This window comes from Cannabis sativa, chromosome 5 (assembly GCF_029168945.1).
Source record: "Cannabis sativa cultivar Pink pepper isolate KNU-18-1 chromosome 5, ASM2916894v1, whole genome shotgun sequence".
In the NCBI taxonomy this organism is placed as follows: domain Eukaryota; kingdom Viridiplantae; phylum Streptophyta; class Magnoliopsida; order Rosales; family Cannabaceae; genus Cannabis; species Cannabis sativa.
In genome coordinates, this window is record NC_083605.1 from 49,790,225 (window position 1) to 49,806,455 (window position 16,231).

Here is a 16,231-nt window from a genome sequence, read left to right on the forward strand (position 1 = left end):
ACATCGAGATGGGATAATTTTACCGTTTTCACCCCTCAACGTATTTTGCCCCTTAAAACACTTAGCTACCTGTAAATGATGTTTAGCGATCTAAGAATTAGTCACTTAAACATGAGCTCATCCATTTACTTCTATTTAGCTAAGCTCGAAGGGAATCACCACATGACTTCTATACAGCAGTAGAAGCTATAGATTCTATATTTACGTTCAGCACTCCCACTCAATCATACTATCATGTTCCCAAAATATACGTATCACCCTGACCCAAAAGTAGGCTTAAATAATAAATCAAAGAACATGAATAGCACTCCTGAGTTGAGCCTAAGAATATCAGGATTTAGATTCTTTTAATCTTAAGATCAACTACTGATATTGACTTGGAAAGATATGACGGTAAGTTTATATTATCTTAACTAAGTTGCAATATCGGTCCAGTCCAATGTATATTCCATACATTCGAAATTAGTATACTTTACTAATGTCCTGGAAAGAACATAACACTTACTCCAAGTGTAAGTACACATCATCGCTAATTATCACATTAGTGTAAATCCAAAACACTGATGAAACAGGGACTTAGTCTTTTGATTCATATAATCACAATCACATTCCACTGTGTTGACGATACTGTTTTTAAATTGTGAATAAACATATGATCTGGACTTAACAGATTTTGTGTGTAAATGTAATAAACATATTAAACCATTAGCATGTAAAATTTATGCAAACATAAATCACTTCAAATTTCTTATATTGATAACTAATCAGATTGTAAAGGGTTTTATTTAGGGCACAAAACCCAACATCACATGCTTCTATGAAATACTTATCAACTTCTATTTTATTCTCCGAGTGTTCAGCCGCCTTCAACTTTTCTTTGCGTTGTTGATCAAACCAAGTGTAATCATCATCATCCTCATCTTCATCCCTACTCTCTTCCCCAAGGGGAGTACTAGAAGAATGATGCATATCACCATTAGAATCAATGATGTAGTACCCTTTTTACATTTGATCCAAAATCTTCCTAACATTTTTTGCATGTCTTGAAGCTTCAAGTGAATCACCACACATCATCTCAAAACATACTTTCAGATATGGCTCCTTATAACGAGGATCAAGTAAAACAGCCACAAGTAATAAAGGGTTCAATTTCTTTATTTTGCCCCAAATACTTGTCAAATTTTATCTTTATTGATTCAGCCATAATATTCAGTTTATAATTATTCTTATTCCCACACCAAAATGCCAACCGACTATGAATAAAATAAACTCGATCTAGAAAGTGGTTTGATGTTACATAATTAGACCCAGAGAATCTTAAGGTGGAATCATAAAAGATCTTTAAGAACTTTATGAATAATCTAGCCCTATCCCAATCACTCTCATTAGGACATGCTTTCTCCTCAGAAGTACAAAACTCATTCACATATCCTACATCATGCATCTCCATCCTTTCAAATGCCTTTTGATACTTTTCAGTTGCCTCTAACATCAAGTAAGTAGAATTCCAACGAGTTGGAACATCTAAGGAAACTTATTTCTTACATGTGATTTTAGCCTGCTCAGCACACTCTTTCAACTTTTGCATTCTAGCACTTGAAGATTTCACATATCTCACAACATCTCTAATCTTGCTTATAATTTTGTCAGACTCCTTTAACCCATCTTGAACAATCAAGTTCAAGATATGGGAAGCACATCTCAAGTGCATGTGTTCACCTCTCAAGATTGCACCACCCCACTGATTTACAGTATTTATGACATATTGAATAGAAACATTATTTGATGATGCATTATCTAAACTGACGGTAAATACTCTCTGAATCCCCCAATCTAACAAACATTGTTCAATAGCTTTGCCAAGTGTGTCACCTTTAGAGTTAGGAACAACAATATAACTCAATATCTTCTTATGCAAGATCCAAGAATCATCAATAAAGTGACCAGTTAAACACATGTAATGCAAATTTTTACAAGATTTCCATGTATCAGTTGTAAGACAAACTCTCTGTTTTTTTCTCACAAAAAATTCTCTCAACTTCTTCTTCTCCCTAACATAAAGATCCATGACATCCCTCGTAATTGTAGTGCGAGAAGGGACACTAAATCTAGGCTCAATTTTCCAAAGTAGTTCTCTAAAACCTTCACCTTCCACAATAGAAAATGGAAGCTCATCTTTGATAATCATCCTAGCAACATATTCTCTAATTCCTTCGGGATAAAATTTATGTGTCACCAAAGAATTTCTATCCCCTTTCATTTCAAAACAAAGTGTTTTTTTGCTTCTTGTCAACTGCCAAAGTCCCCTCATAATTCTTACATTGAAATCTAATATGATGACTCAAATTACTAGTCCCATTTTTCTTACTACCACAAGCATATTGAGCACCACAATAATTGCATTTAGCTTTTTCATTCTTTTTAGTATCACAAACCTTAGTAAAGTGTTCCCAAACCCATGATGAAAGGTTTGACTTCCTCTTCAATCCATTTTCCTCAGTCCCATCATCCGTAGTAGGCAATGTGGTAGATGTTGGTGCTGTACTTTCATTCGCATCTTGTGCACCTGTTTCTTCATTATTTATATGCTCAATCGCAGGATCTTCTTCCTCATCAAGAGATCTAGGTTTGTGTCCAGTTGAAGCCATCTATGTGGACAAAAAAATTAAAATAAAAAATATTAGTGTTAAATTAACTTTTAATTTCTAAATTAAAAAATAATAAATAATTAAACTCACCGAGCTTCCGTAGTAGTGTCTAGTGTGATGATGATTATTTTTCCAACCCCACTTTATTAATCTAGAATACAAAACAATAAACCCATTGATATAATTCACATTATTAAAAAAAAATTAGGAAAAAATTTAGGGTACTAAAATGCAAGAAAAAGTATACTTTTCCAAATTAAAAATAAAAATTCTGCTAAATAATGTTAAAGTCTAAATTTTGGTAGTGTAACCTCAAATTTCCCCATTGAATTGTGAGTGTAGTGTACAAGTCTAAATTTTATCTATTTTATTTCTTGTATGATTATTAAATAAGGAAATTAATATCTAAAATAATAATTATAAATAGATAATAATTATAAATTGTGCCTTTTTTTTAATGATCTTAATAAACGGTTCTGTATTTTTCCTTCCTTTAATTGATAAACGTTTTTGGTTTGGGTCAAATAATTACAAAATGGGTAGCTACATTATAAACATATGATTCACTCAAAAAAAAAACAATATAAACATATGGTGAGTAAGCTTTGTAATATCTGCTAACTCCGAAAGGGTATTTTTGTAATTTTATTTAGCTGAGAGTATTTTTATTATTTTACATATTTATGGATTTAAATATGTATGGGATTATTTTTATGATGATATAATATTTAAGTTATTGGCATGTGCATAATGCCTAATAGATATATATGTCTGGATATTGTTATATGGGTATATTATTATATTATTATAAATATTATTATTATTATTATTATTATTATTATTATTATTATTATTATTATCATTATTATTATTATCATTATTATTATTATTATTACGTACTGTTTGTATAGAATGTATATACACGCACGAACCGAATGCCTATTTTTGTGGAATGGGAATCGCTCCACTTCGGTTCAAAGCGATATTTTGCTTGGGTTTAAATACGATAGAAATTAGGTTTTAAGCTCTATTTTCGTACACCCAAAACAGAGAACCAACGAGAGAGAGAGAGAGAGAGAGAGAGAGAGAGCACGTATACGGCGTATACGATACCAAAAAATTTTGTTTCTTCAAGCGGAGTGCAACCTGCGTAAAAGTGCGGGTTTGGGATCACTTATATACGACCTAAGGAAGGTTTTTAACGTGGTATAAGGGGCGGAAGTCGTCGTTTTGAGATTCGTCATTTTTGAAGCTTCAAAGGTGCGGCTTGGATACAGACTCGAATTCGAACGTGTTTAAGCTTGTTCTTGGGTCAATGGAGGTTATATATAAGTGCATGGGACCCTAAGGATTGTTTTTGACATAAGAAAACGAAGCTTTAACGTCCAAAACGAAAAACCAACATTTTGACTCCATTAAAAATAGTACACCGCCAACGAAGAAGACGACCCCGATCTACCTTCTCGGACCACTTTTCTTGATCGTTTTGAGGTCCTGAGCACTGTGGAGAGCTTCCCCAATCGAAACGACGCTTCAAGAGCAATCGGAGACAAAGTTACACTTTACCGGCGACGAAACCGACGAGAACACCAGAGACCACGTTCGAACCGTTTTTGAGGTGTTTTTCTTAGATATTTTTGTATATTTTCATTCCTTATTTTATTCTAAGGTGCTTGGTGAAGTTTCATAATTTTCTGAATTTATTTGGAATTATTGTGAATTATTTAGTATATTTCATAGATTAATTATGAAAAATACTTAGGTTGCTCAGAAAAATCTAGATTTATTTATATGATGGGCTATGATATATAAACTGTTATAAAACTGGTAGATTGAATTTTCAGGCGATTATGTATTTTTCATGAATTATTGATGTTATTTCTTATTTTAATTATGAAAAATATCTAGGTTTCTTAGAAAATTCAAAGAAAATTATTTATGACTTAGTACAAATTATAAACTGTGTTAGAAGAGTTAGATTCGGTTTTTAATCAATTTTGGTATTTTTCATGAATTTACTTAATTAATGCTTAAGTTCATTATGAAAAATGGATAAGTGTTGTTAAAATAGTAAAATATATTTTTGTAATACCATTTACTGCCTATGATATCAAAAGGAATAGGTTTTGTTATTTATTAGTTGTTGTAGGTATTTATTATAATTATTGGTGATTAATTAACTATTTATTTAGGTTTTAATGAGAATAAATAGTATTTTAGTAAATTTTACGTAAAAAGGTGTTGTATGAATTCATGTTTTACGTTAAGAATTTTTGTTTGAGTCCATGCAATATGTTTGTGTGAATCAAAATAATAAACGCTTATGTATGGTGTGTCATGCAAGTGAAATGGACCTATGTGTTACGTATTTTTACGTAAGTTTCTGTATGAGTTTAGAGATTCATACTTGAATGTATTTTGAGTGTAATTTTGTGTTAATGAATGTTTAGGATCTTGTTCTCAACAACGAAATTCGTTGAGGTGCTCGAGGTAGCAAGTGTGGTCTTAGCAATTGAGGTAAGAAGAGTGGACATTTGTACACAGGGTGTATGTTATGCATACAACTTGGGATGGGTTGCTATTTAATTTGATTGTGTTGTAATTTCCTTATATTTTGTGAGCATCGTTAGCATGAGAATAATATTAGGGTCTTGCTGCTTGTGTGAGCATATCACTGGCAAGTTATAACTTTATCATGGGTGAGTACAACTTATGGTAATTAATTGCCCTGTTGGATGCCAAGTGTGAGAATAACACAAGGCAGGGCAGGTTACCTCATGTCTGATCAACATGAGCGTATAGTTGATTATCGTATGTGAGTATAATGTGCGATATGAGACTTGATTTGTGCATGTGAGAACAACATGCGTTGTGGATATATTTATGGAATGTGAATTACTACTGATTAATGTTAAAGAGTAACTTATGTCAAGTAACTAGTTAGGAGGGTTATGTCCTACATAGCTCTTCTTACTGGGCGTTAGCTCACGGGTACTCTGTGTGCAGGTAAGGGTAAGGCTAAGCAGTGAGATTGAAGAGCTCGAGGCGTGGATCGCATGTTAGGGGGCTGGCACAGTAATTTGCTTTTAATGTTTTTAATTGCTAAACATTTTTGGAACTATTATTTTTACTTAACTAGTTCTTATTTAAGTTTACAGTACTTAAAGTCTTTTGTTTTAAACAATGAGATCTCATGCTTGGATATTTTTTTCAACAAAGAAGTGTTTGATTGTCTTTGTCTTATTAAATTGTTTTATACGGACTATCTTATGTGACATCTCGGAAAATCGGGGTGTTACAATATGGTATCAGAGGAATACGGTCCTAAAGAATGTGGTTAGCCCTAACATGTAAAGTTCACCGCCATGAGACGAGCTCGACTCACTGTACTGTAAGTGGTTATTACTTATAATTATGTTGCCTTAAATTTCTGCAGCGGGAGTGTAATATTCTTTTGATGTAAAATTGATGATCAAAATGATCTTGATGTGTTTTGGTTTGTGTGGTTCAGGAGTTTAGAAATGCCTCCTACAAGGTCAGTTAGAGTGGGTCGAGGTCGAGGTCGAGGCCAAGGCCAAGGCCGAGATAAAAGCCGAGATGATGGAGGGATCAATGAACCACCTCAAGCAGCACAGGGATGGGAAGAGCGCCTTGCCGCACTAGAAGGAATCATTCATAGGCAGGATGAAGAACTTCGTCAGCTGAGACGTCCACCAGAGCCGCCAGTCCAAATAAGGCAGGATGCAGAAAATAGAGACCCACCAGGTGCAGTGGTATATCCTGCTACAGAGGCTAGACATGAGTTGTTAGCAAAGAGATTTCGAAAACAACACCCACCTGAGTTTGAGGGAGGCATAGACCCGGTAGTGGCTGAGGAGTGGATAAGTCGCATAGAAAGCATTTTGCAGATGCTAAGGGTCGATGGGAATGACCGAGTGAAGTGTGCATCTTACATGCTGAGAAAAGATGCTCGTATCTGGTGGGAGGTGGTGGAACAAACAAAGGATGTAGATACCATGAACTGGGATGATTTCAAAAGGGTCTTTAATGAGAAGTATTATAACTCAGCAGTTCTAGCAGCAAAGGTCGATGAATTTACTGGATTAGTCCAAGGGAGTCTTACTGTGACTGAGTATGCACAAAAATTTGATAGATTGGCGAAATTCGCTCCAGATCTGGTACCTACTGATAGAGTGTGAGCACATCGATTTGTGGAAGGCTTGAAACCAATGGTTGCTCGAGATGTGGAAATTGTGTCAAGGGGTCAATTCAATTATGCTCAAGTTGTCAAAATGGCTCTTACGGCTGAGCGGAGTGAAAACAAAATTTGGAAGGAAAATGCTGCCAGGAGAGAATCTAAGAAAGGTGGAGCTAATTCTAATGACCACAAGAAACAGGGATAGGACCAGTCCGGGCAGCCAAGTTAAGACAAGAGGTACAAAACTGATAACGACCAACGATTTAATGGCAGCAGTGGGCGAAATATTCCAGAATTCCCTAAATGTACCAAACGTCATCTCGGCGAGTGTCGCGCAAAAGCATGCTAAAAATGTGGAAAAGAAGGACACATCAAACGCAATTGCCCACTGTGGGGACGGAGGCGGGAACGAGCGAGAACCCAAGAAAGATGACAAGTATGTTCCAGCCAGAGTTTTTGCCATCACTCAAGCAGAAGCTGAGGCCAGTCCTTCGGTTGTATCAGGTCAGATTCCTATGGCCAACACCACTTGTAAAGTTTTGTTTGATTCTGGTGCAACTCATTCCTTTATTTCTAGCACAATTGTTAACCATATAAATGCACCGAGTGAATTATTTACTGTGGGGTTTAGGACCATGTTACCATCTGGGGAGGTTGTAATCTCTAGAAATTTGCTTAGGGGTATACCTATCAGGATAGATGGTAGAGAATTATTTGTAGACCTGATTGTATTAGATTTATTTGATTTGGATGTAATCTTGGGCATGGATTTTCTTACCAAATATGGAGCATCAACTGACTGCAAGCAAAAGAAAGTTGTTTTCACACCAGAAGATGGAGAGACATTCGAGTTTAGGGGGCAGGAAAGATACCTCGCACCCCTATTATTTCGGCAATGAAGGCTGGGCAACTATTGCAGCGTGGGTGCTTAGGGTATCTAGTTAATGTGGTTGATGACACCAAGAAAATTGAAAGAAAGTCGGAGGAAACACGAGTAGTTGCTGAGTTTCTTGATGTATTTCCAGAGGAGTTACCCAGGTTACCACCACACAGAGAAATCGAATTTGTGATAGAATTAGTGCCCGGGACAGCACCAGTTTCCTGCGCACCATATAGAATGGCACCATCTGAATTGAAAGAACTCAAAATACAGTTGGAAGAATTTCTTAAGTTAGGGTTTATCAGACCTAGCTACTCTCCGTGGGGCGCACCAGTTCTATTTGTTAAAATGAAAGACGGTACTATGAGAATGTGCATAGATTACCGAGAACTGAACAAGGTGACTATAAAGAATCGGTACCCATTACCGAGGATTGACGACTTGTTTGACCAGCTTCAAGGGAAAAAGGTGTTTTCTAAGATTGATCTTCGTTCAGGATACCATCAGCTAAGAATCAAAAATGAAGACATACCGAAGACAGCCTTCAGAACGAGATACGCGCATTACGAGTTCATGGTGATGTCATTTGGACTTACAAATGCCCCAACAGCTTTTATGGACCTCATGAACCGAGTCTTCAAGGAATATATGGATCAGTTTGTCATTGTATTCATACATGATATACTGATTTATTCTAAGACAGAGGAGGAACATGAGGAGCACTTACGCTTGACCTTGCAGCGACTGAGAGAACATCAATTGTATGCCAAGTACAAAAAATGTGAGTTCTGGTTATCCGAGGTTGTATTTTTGGGCCACATTGTCACTAACGGGGAAATAAAAGTAGATCCTGCCAAGGTTGTTGCAGTGAAAGAATGGCCTACACCAAAGACCGCCTCAGAGGTTCGAAGCTTTTTGGGTTTAGCAGGCTATTATAGAAGGTTTGTTGAGGGGTTCTCAAAGATAGCCACACCCTTAACAGAATTAACTAGGAAGAATCTAAAATTTTCCTCGTCAGACAAGTGTGAGCAAAGCTTCCAAGAGTTGAAGAATAGATTTATTTCAGCACCAATCCTCAGTTTACCAACAGAAGAGGGACAATTTGCGGTATATTGTGATGCATCTAAACAAGGGCTGGGTTGTGTTCTAATGCAAGAAGGGAAGGTAATTGCTTACGCTTCAAGGAAATTATAAGAATACGAACAGAGATACCCGACACATGAACTAAAGTTAGCCGCAGTGGTTTTTGCACTAAAAATTTGGCGTCATTATCTCTATGGAGTGAAATGTGAAATCTACACCGATCATAGGAGTTTAAAGTACTTTTTCACCCAGAGGGAGTTAAACATGAGGCAGAGGATATGGTTGGAGTTGGTCAAAGACTACGACTGCGAGATAATGTACCATCCCGGTAAAGCCAATGTGGTAGCAGATGCACTCAGCCGTAGAGGTCCCGGACTAGTTTCCACTTTACAAGGAGTATCAAGGGAGTTAGTGGAAGACATGGAACGAGCTGGTATAGAGTTTATTACAGGGCAACTTGCAAAGGTCACACTTCAATCCACTTTGTTAGAAAGAATTAAGGAGGGACACACGACAGATTAAAAGCTCAGTGAACTAAAGCAAGAAATTTTGAATAGTAACGCCAAAGATTATGAAATATCAGACACGATATTAATTCGGTTCAAGGGACGAATTTATGTGCCCGATAATGATGAGCTCAAGAAGGGGATATTGGTAGAAGCTCATACTACACCTTATTCAGTTCACCCCGGGACCACTAAAATGTACCATGACCTGAAAGCATTGTATTGGTGGCCTGGTATGAAAAAGGATGTAGTTGAATTTGTGGCCAAATGCTTAACATGTCAACAAGTTAAAGCAGAGCATCAAAGACCAGCAGGATTATTACAACCACTGAAACTCCCTGAATGGAAGTGGGAAGAGATTTCCATGGATTTTGTGACTGGGTTACCTAAAAGGAGCATGACGCCATTTGGGTAGTCGTCGATAGGTATACAAAATCTGCCCATTTTCTACCAGTACGCATGACTTACTCCATGGACCATTTTGCTGAACTTTATGTGAATGAGATTGTGAGATTACATGGGGCACCGTATTCTATTATTTGTGATCGAGATGCTCGGTTTACTTCATCTTTTTGGGAAAGCTTACAGAGAGCAATGGGAACTCGATTGAAGTTCAGTACTGCATATCATCCTGAGACAGATGGTCAGACTGAGAGAAAAAATCAGATCTTGGAAGATATGTTGAGGGCATGTGTGATAGATTTCCAAGGATCATGGAGCAAATACTTGCCTTTGATTGAATTTTCTTACAACAACAGCTATCAGTCTACTATCGGGGTAGCATCCTATGAGATGTTGTATGGAAGAAAAAGCAGGTGTCCACTACATTGGGATGAATTGGGAGAGAACAAACTCCTAGGGCCAGATGCGGTTCAGCACACCAACAAAACTATTCAGAAGATCAGGGCTAGAATGATCATAGTTCAGAGCAGACAGAAATCTTATGCAGACCTGAAGCGGAGGGACATTGAGTTCAAAGTGGGTGATCATGTGCTTCTTCGAGTGACACCACGAAAAGGACTCTCAGTGAAGAGATTTGGCAAGAGAGGGAAACTAAGTCCCAGATATGTTGGTCCATTTCAGATATTGGACAGAGTAGCTTACAGAATAGCTTTACCGCCATCATTATCTGGGGTGCACAATGTATTTGATGTATCTCAACTCCGGAAATATGTGTCAGACCCATCACATGTTTTGAGCTATGAAACACTGGGTTTGCAGGAAGATTTGTCCTACAATGAACGTCTGGCAAAGATTCTTGATCAAAAAGATAGGATTTTGAGAAATAAGACAATTACCCTGGTGAAAGTCCTATGGAGAAACAGCGTGGTTGAGGAAGCTACTTGGGAGCTAGAGTCTGATATGTGAGAATAATATCCAGAATTATTTGAGTAAAATTTCGGGACGAAATTTTCTTTTAGAGGGGGATAATTGTAATATCTGCTAACTCCGAAAGGGTATTTTTGTAATTTTATTTAGCTGAGAGTATTTTTATTATCTTACATATTTATGGATTTAAATATGGATGGGATTATTTTTATGATGATATAATATGTAATTTTATTGGCATGTGCATAATGCCTAATAGATATGTATGTCTGGATATTGTTATATGGGTATATTATTATATTATTATAAATATTAATATTATTATTATTATAATAATTATCATTATTATTATTAATATTATTATTATTATTATCATTATTATTATTATTATTATTATTACGTACCGTTCGTATAGAACGTATATACGCACGAACCGAACGCCTATTTTTGTGGAATGGGAATCGCTCCACTTAGGTTCAACGAGATATTTTGCTTGGGTTTAAACACGATAGAAATTAGGTTTTAAGCTCTATTTTCGTACACCCAAAACAGAGAACCAACGAGAGAGAGAGAGAGAGAGAGAGAGAGAGAGAGAGAGCACGTATACGGCGTATACGATACCAAAAAATTTTGTTTCTTCAAGCGGAGTGCAACCTGGGTGAAAGTGGGGGTTTGGGATCACTTATATACGACCTAAGGAATCTTTTCAACGTGGTATAAGGGGCGGAAGGCGTCGTTTTGAGATTCGCCATTTTTGAAGCTTCAAAGGTGCGGCTTGGATACGGACTCGAATTCGAACGTGTTTAAGCTTGTTCTTGGGTCAAGGAAGGTTATATATGAGTGCATGGGACCCTAAGGATTGTTTTTGATGTAAGAAAAAGAATCTTTAACGTCCAAGACAAAAAACCAACATTTTGACTCCATTAAAAACGGTACACCGCCAACGAAGAAGACGACCTCGATCTGCCTTCTCGGACAAATTTTCTCGATCGTTTTGAGGTCCTGAGCACTGTGGAGAGCTTCCCCAATCGAAAGGACGCTTCAAGAGCAATCGGAGACAAAGTTACACTATACCGGCGACGAAACCGACGAGAACGCCGGCGACCATGTTCTGACTGTTTCTGAGGTGTTTTTCTTAGATATTTTTGTATATTTTGATTCCTTATTTTATTCTAAGGTGCTTGGTGAAGTTTCATAATTTTCTGAATTTATTTAGAATTATTGTGAATTATTTAGTATATTTCATAGATTAATTAGGAAAAATACTTAGGGTGCTCAGAAAAATCTAGATTCATTTTATATGATGGGCTATGATATATAAACTTTTATGAAATTGGTATATTGAATTTTCAGGCGATTATGTATTTTTCATGAATTATTGATATTATTTCTTATTTTAATTATGAAAAATACCTAGGTTGCTTAGAAAATTATTTATGACTTAGTACAGATTATAAACTATGTTAGAAGAGTTAGATTCGGTTTTTAATCAATTTTGGTATTCTTCATGAATTTACTTAATTAATGCTTAAGTTAATTATAAAAAATGGATAAGTGTTGTTAAAATAGTAAAATGTATTTTTGTAATACCATTTACTACCTATGATATCAAAAGGAATAGGTTTTGTTATTTATTAGTTGTTGTAGGTATTTATTATAATTATTGGTGATTAATTAACTATTTATTTGGGTTTTAATGAGAATAAATAGTATTTTAGTAAATTTTACGTAAAAAGGTGTTGTATGAATTCATGTTTTACGTTAAGAATTTTTGTTTGAGTCCATGCAATATGTTTGTGTGAATCAAAATAATAAATACTTATGTATGGTGTGTCATGCAAGTGAAATAGACCTATGTGTTACGTATTTTTACGTAAGTTTCTGTATGAGTTTAGAGATTCATACTTGAATGTATTTTGAGTGTATTGTTGTGTTAATGAATGTTTAGGATCTTGTTCTCAACAAGGAAATTCATTGAGGTGCTCGACGTAGCAATTATGGTCTTAGCAACTGAAGTAAGAAGAGTGGACATCTGTACACAGGGTGTATGTTATGCATACAACTTGGGATGGGTTGCTATTTAATTTGATTGTGTTGTGATTTCCTTATATTTTGTGAGCATCGTTAGCATGAGAATAATATTAGGGTCTTGCTGCTTGTGTGAGCATATCACTTGCAGGTTATAACTTTATCATGGGTGAGTACAACTTATGGTAATTAATTGCCCTGTTGGATGCCAAGTGTGAGAATAACACAAGGCAGGGCAGGTTACCTCATGTCTGATCAACATGAGCGTATAGTTGATTATCGTATGTGAGTATAATGTGCGATATGAGACTTGATTTGTGCATGTGAGAACAACATGCGTTGTGGATATATTTATGGAATGTGAATTACTGTTGATTAATGTTAAAGAGTAACTTATGTCAAGTAACTAGTTAGGAGGGTTATGTCCTACATAGCTCTTCTTACTGGGCGTTAGCTCACGGGTACTCTGTGTGCAGGTAAGGGTAAGGCTAAGCAGTGAGATTGAAGAGCTTGAGGCGTGGACCGCATGTTAGGGGGCTGGCACAGTATTTTGCTTTTAATGTTTTTAATTGCTAAACATTTTGGAACTATTATTTTGACTTAACTCGTTTTCATTTAAGTTTACAGTACTAAAAGTATTTTGTTTTAAACAATGAGATCTCATGCTTGGATATTTTTTTCAATAAAGAAGTGTTTGATTGTGTTTATCTTATTAAATTATTTTATACAGACTATCCTATGTGACATCTTGGGAAATCGGGTGTTACAAGCTTTCAATTATTCCTATCCCAAAGAGCCTAAATGAGTAGTATTACAGCTACTCATCATTATTTCATCTTCCTCTTCCATCCATTCTTCTTGATTAATATTATTATGATCATAATCAAGATGATGATGATGATCTCTTCCAACTGATGGTACTTGGTTTATATCCAAATCTCTCATCACTACCCACACACCAAAAATAACAAAATTATTTCATACATATATACATTTAAATCAAACAAAAATTAGCCTTAATTTTATTATACATACATGTCACCAAACTGATCCACATCGTATCTTAATAATAATCAGAAGATAAAAAATAATAATAAGAAAACAAGAAACATAACTCTATATATAAATCTTACCAGAAGAAGAGAGAGGAGGAGAGGGAGGAGTTGTGTTGTCTTTGAGGAGGGAGGAGCTGTGCGATTCCGTCGTTGGTGTGAAGATGTTGCTTGATGTCGTCGTCAGCGAAGAGGGCATCGAATCACCACCGTCGTCGTCCACTCTCTGGGCAATGGCAGCAAGCGGCTTCAAAGAGGGTTGAGCAGTGAGAGAGAGGGGTATCTAGGGTTTTGTTTTTTTTAAATGTTTTTTATGTAATAAAATAAATAAAAATTGTTTAATATATGGAGAGAGAGGGTCTAATATCTGAATCCCTTAATCAATGTGATGTTTTACTTTTTATTTTTTTTATTTTGGTTTTTAAAATATAATATATTTAATATTATAAATTTATAATATATTAATATTGGATTGTATTGGATGAGTATTGGAATGGATCGGTCGGTTGGATTCATTGAATTTACATGTCATCCAAGAACCGACCGATCCAATATTGGATTTTCAAAAATATCATCCAATCCAATCCATTCATGATTGGATATCCTATTTTGGCGGTTGGTTGACATTGGATCGGTCGGTTTGTCATTGGATTGGATCATTTCTGCACACCCCTACATATCACCCTGACCAAAAAGTAGGATAAACTAATAAATCTAAGAACATGAATAGCACTCCTGAGATTGAGCCTAAGCATATCAGGATTTAGATTCTTTTGATCTAAGATCAACTAGTGATATTGACTTGGAAAGATACAACGGTAAGTATTATAATAGCTTGACTAAGTTCAATATCGGTCTAGTCCAATGTATACTCCATACATTCGAAACTAGTATACTTTACCAATGTTCTAGAAAGAACATAACACTTACTCTAAGTGTAAGTATACTTCATTGTTGATTATCACATCAGTGTAAATCCAAAATACTGATGAAATAGGGACTTAGTCTTTTGAATCATATAATCACATTCACATTCCACTGTGTTGACATTACTGTAATTGTGAATGAATATATGTTCTGGACTTAACTGATTTTGTGCATATATTAAACCATAAGCATGAAAAATACATGTTAACATTGTTGGGTTTTATGCCCTAAATAAAACTCATTTCAATATAATCAGATTTACTTATTAATATAGATCAGAAATAACATTTAATGTTGCATGGTTCACATGATTTATTTCATGATTATATGTACATAATGTATAAATTCATCTGAAACCCTTTTCACATACTTGATCCTGTTTATTGTGCCGTCAACACATTGGAAAGTAAACATGACTATGTGAATAAAGTTTCCTAGATTTATCAGACATAGGGTTTTACTGATATGATAATCTACAACAGAGTTTACTTGCATTTGGAGAAGTGCTATGTTCTTTCCAGAGCATTGGTTAAAGTAAAGCTCAGGTTGGATGCATGGAGTATGCATCGGAAGGGACCGATATTGAACTTTGACTTAGATTTATTAAACTTACCGTAATATCTATTCAAGTCAATATCGCCTAGTTGATCCTAGATCAAATGATCTTAATCCTGATATGATTAGGCTCAATCTCGAGAGGCTATTCATGTTCTTTGATTTGTTAGTTAAGCCTACTTTTAGGTCAGGGTGATACGTACATTTTGGGAACACGGTAGTGCAATTGAGTGGGAGCGCTATCATAAACATGGAATCTATAGCTTCTATCTGGCGAATAGTAAGCAAAGGATGATCTCCTTCGAGCTTGACCAAACGAACATAAATGGTGAAGTACTCATTTCACATAAGCTGAAATATCATTTATACGGGGTCAAGTGTTTTAAGGATAAAATACATTGTACGGTGTAACGGTAATCTAATCCCTTTACAGTGTAGATCATTCATATAGAGGATCATTGATCACATTATGATTATAACAATGGATAACTAATGATGTGTCTATATGGTGGAACATATAGAGCATTCTATATACTGAGAGTCCAATTCTAAGTTCTATGCGTGGATTCAACGAAGAATTAATAAGTTAGTGAATTTTAGTAATAAATTCTTGATCTACTTATTGGAAGCTCAGTTATATAGACCCATGGTCCCCCCACTAGTTGAGATAATATTGCTTGTAAGACTCATGTAATTGGTTTTGATTAATCAATTATAATTCTCAAATTAGACTATGTCTATTTGTGAATTTTTCACTAAGTAATGGCGAAATTGTAAAGAAAGAGTTTATAGGGGCATATTTGTTAATTATGATACTTTGTATGGTTCAATTAATAAATATGATAAATGACAATATTATTTAATAATTATTTATAGTTATTAAATAGTTAGAATTGGCATTTAAATGGTTGAATTAGAAAATTGGCGTTTTTGAGAAAATCAGATGCAGAAAAGATAAAACTGCAAAATTGCAAAAAGTGACGCCCAAATCCACCTTGCATGGCCGGCCACTTTTATAGGGTTTT

At 35.4% G+C, this 16,231-nt stretch overlaps 1 protein-coding gene across 1 annotated transcript; it reads right to left on the bottom strand.

The window, feature by feature from the left end:
• Nucleotides 1-2,261: 2,261 nt before the first annotated feature.
• On the bottom strand, nucleotides 2,262-2,648 carry LOC115717783 (uncharacterized). The gene has a single exon (XM_030646758.2). The coding sequence runs from the start codon at nucleotides 2,646-2,648 to the stop codon at nucleotides 2,262-2,264; it is 387 nt and encodes a 128-aa protein (XP_030502618.2).
• Between the last annotated feature and the right edge of the window lie 13,583 nt (nucleotides 2,649-16,231).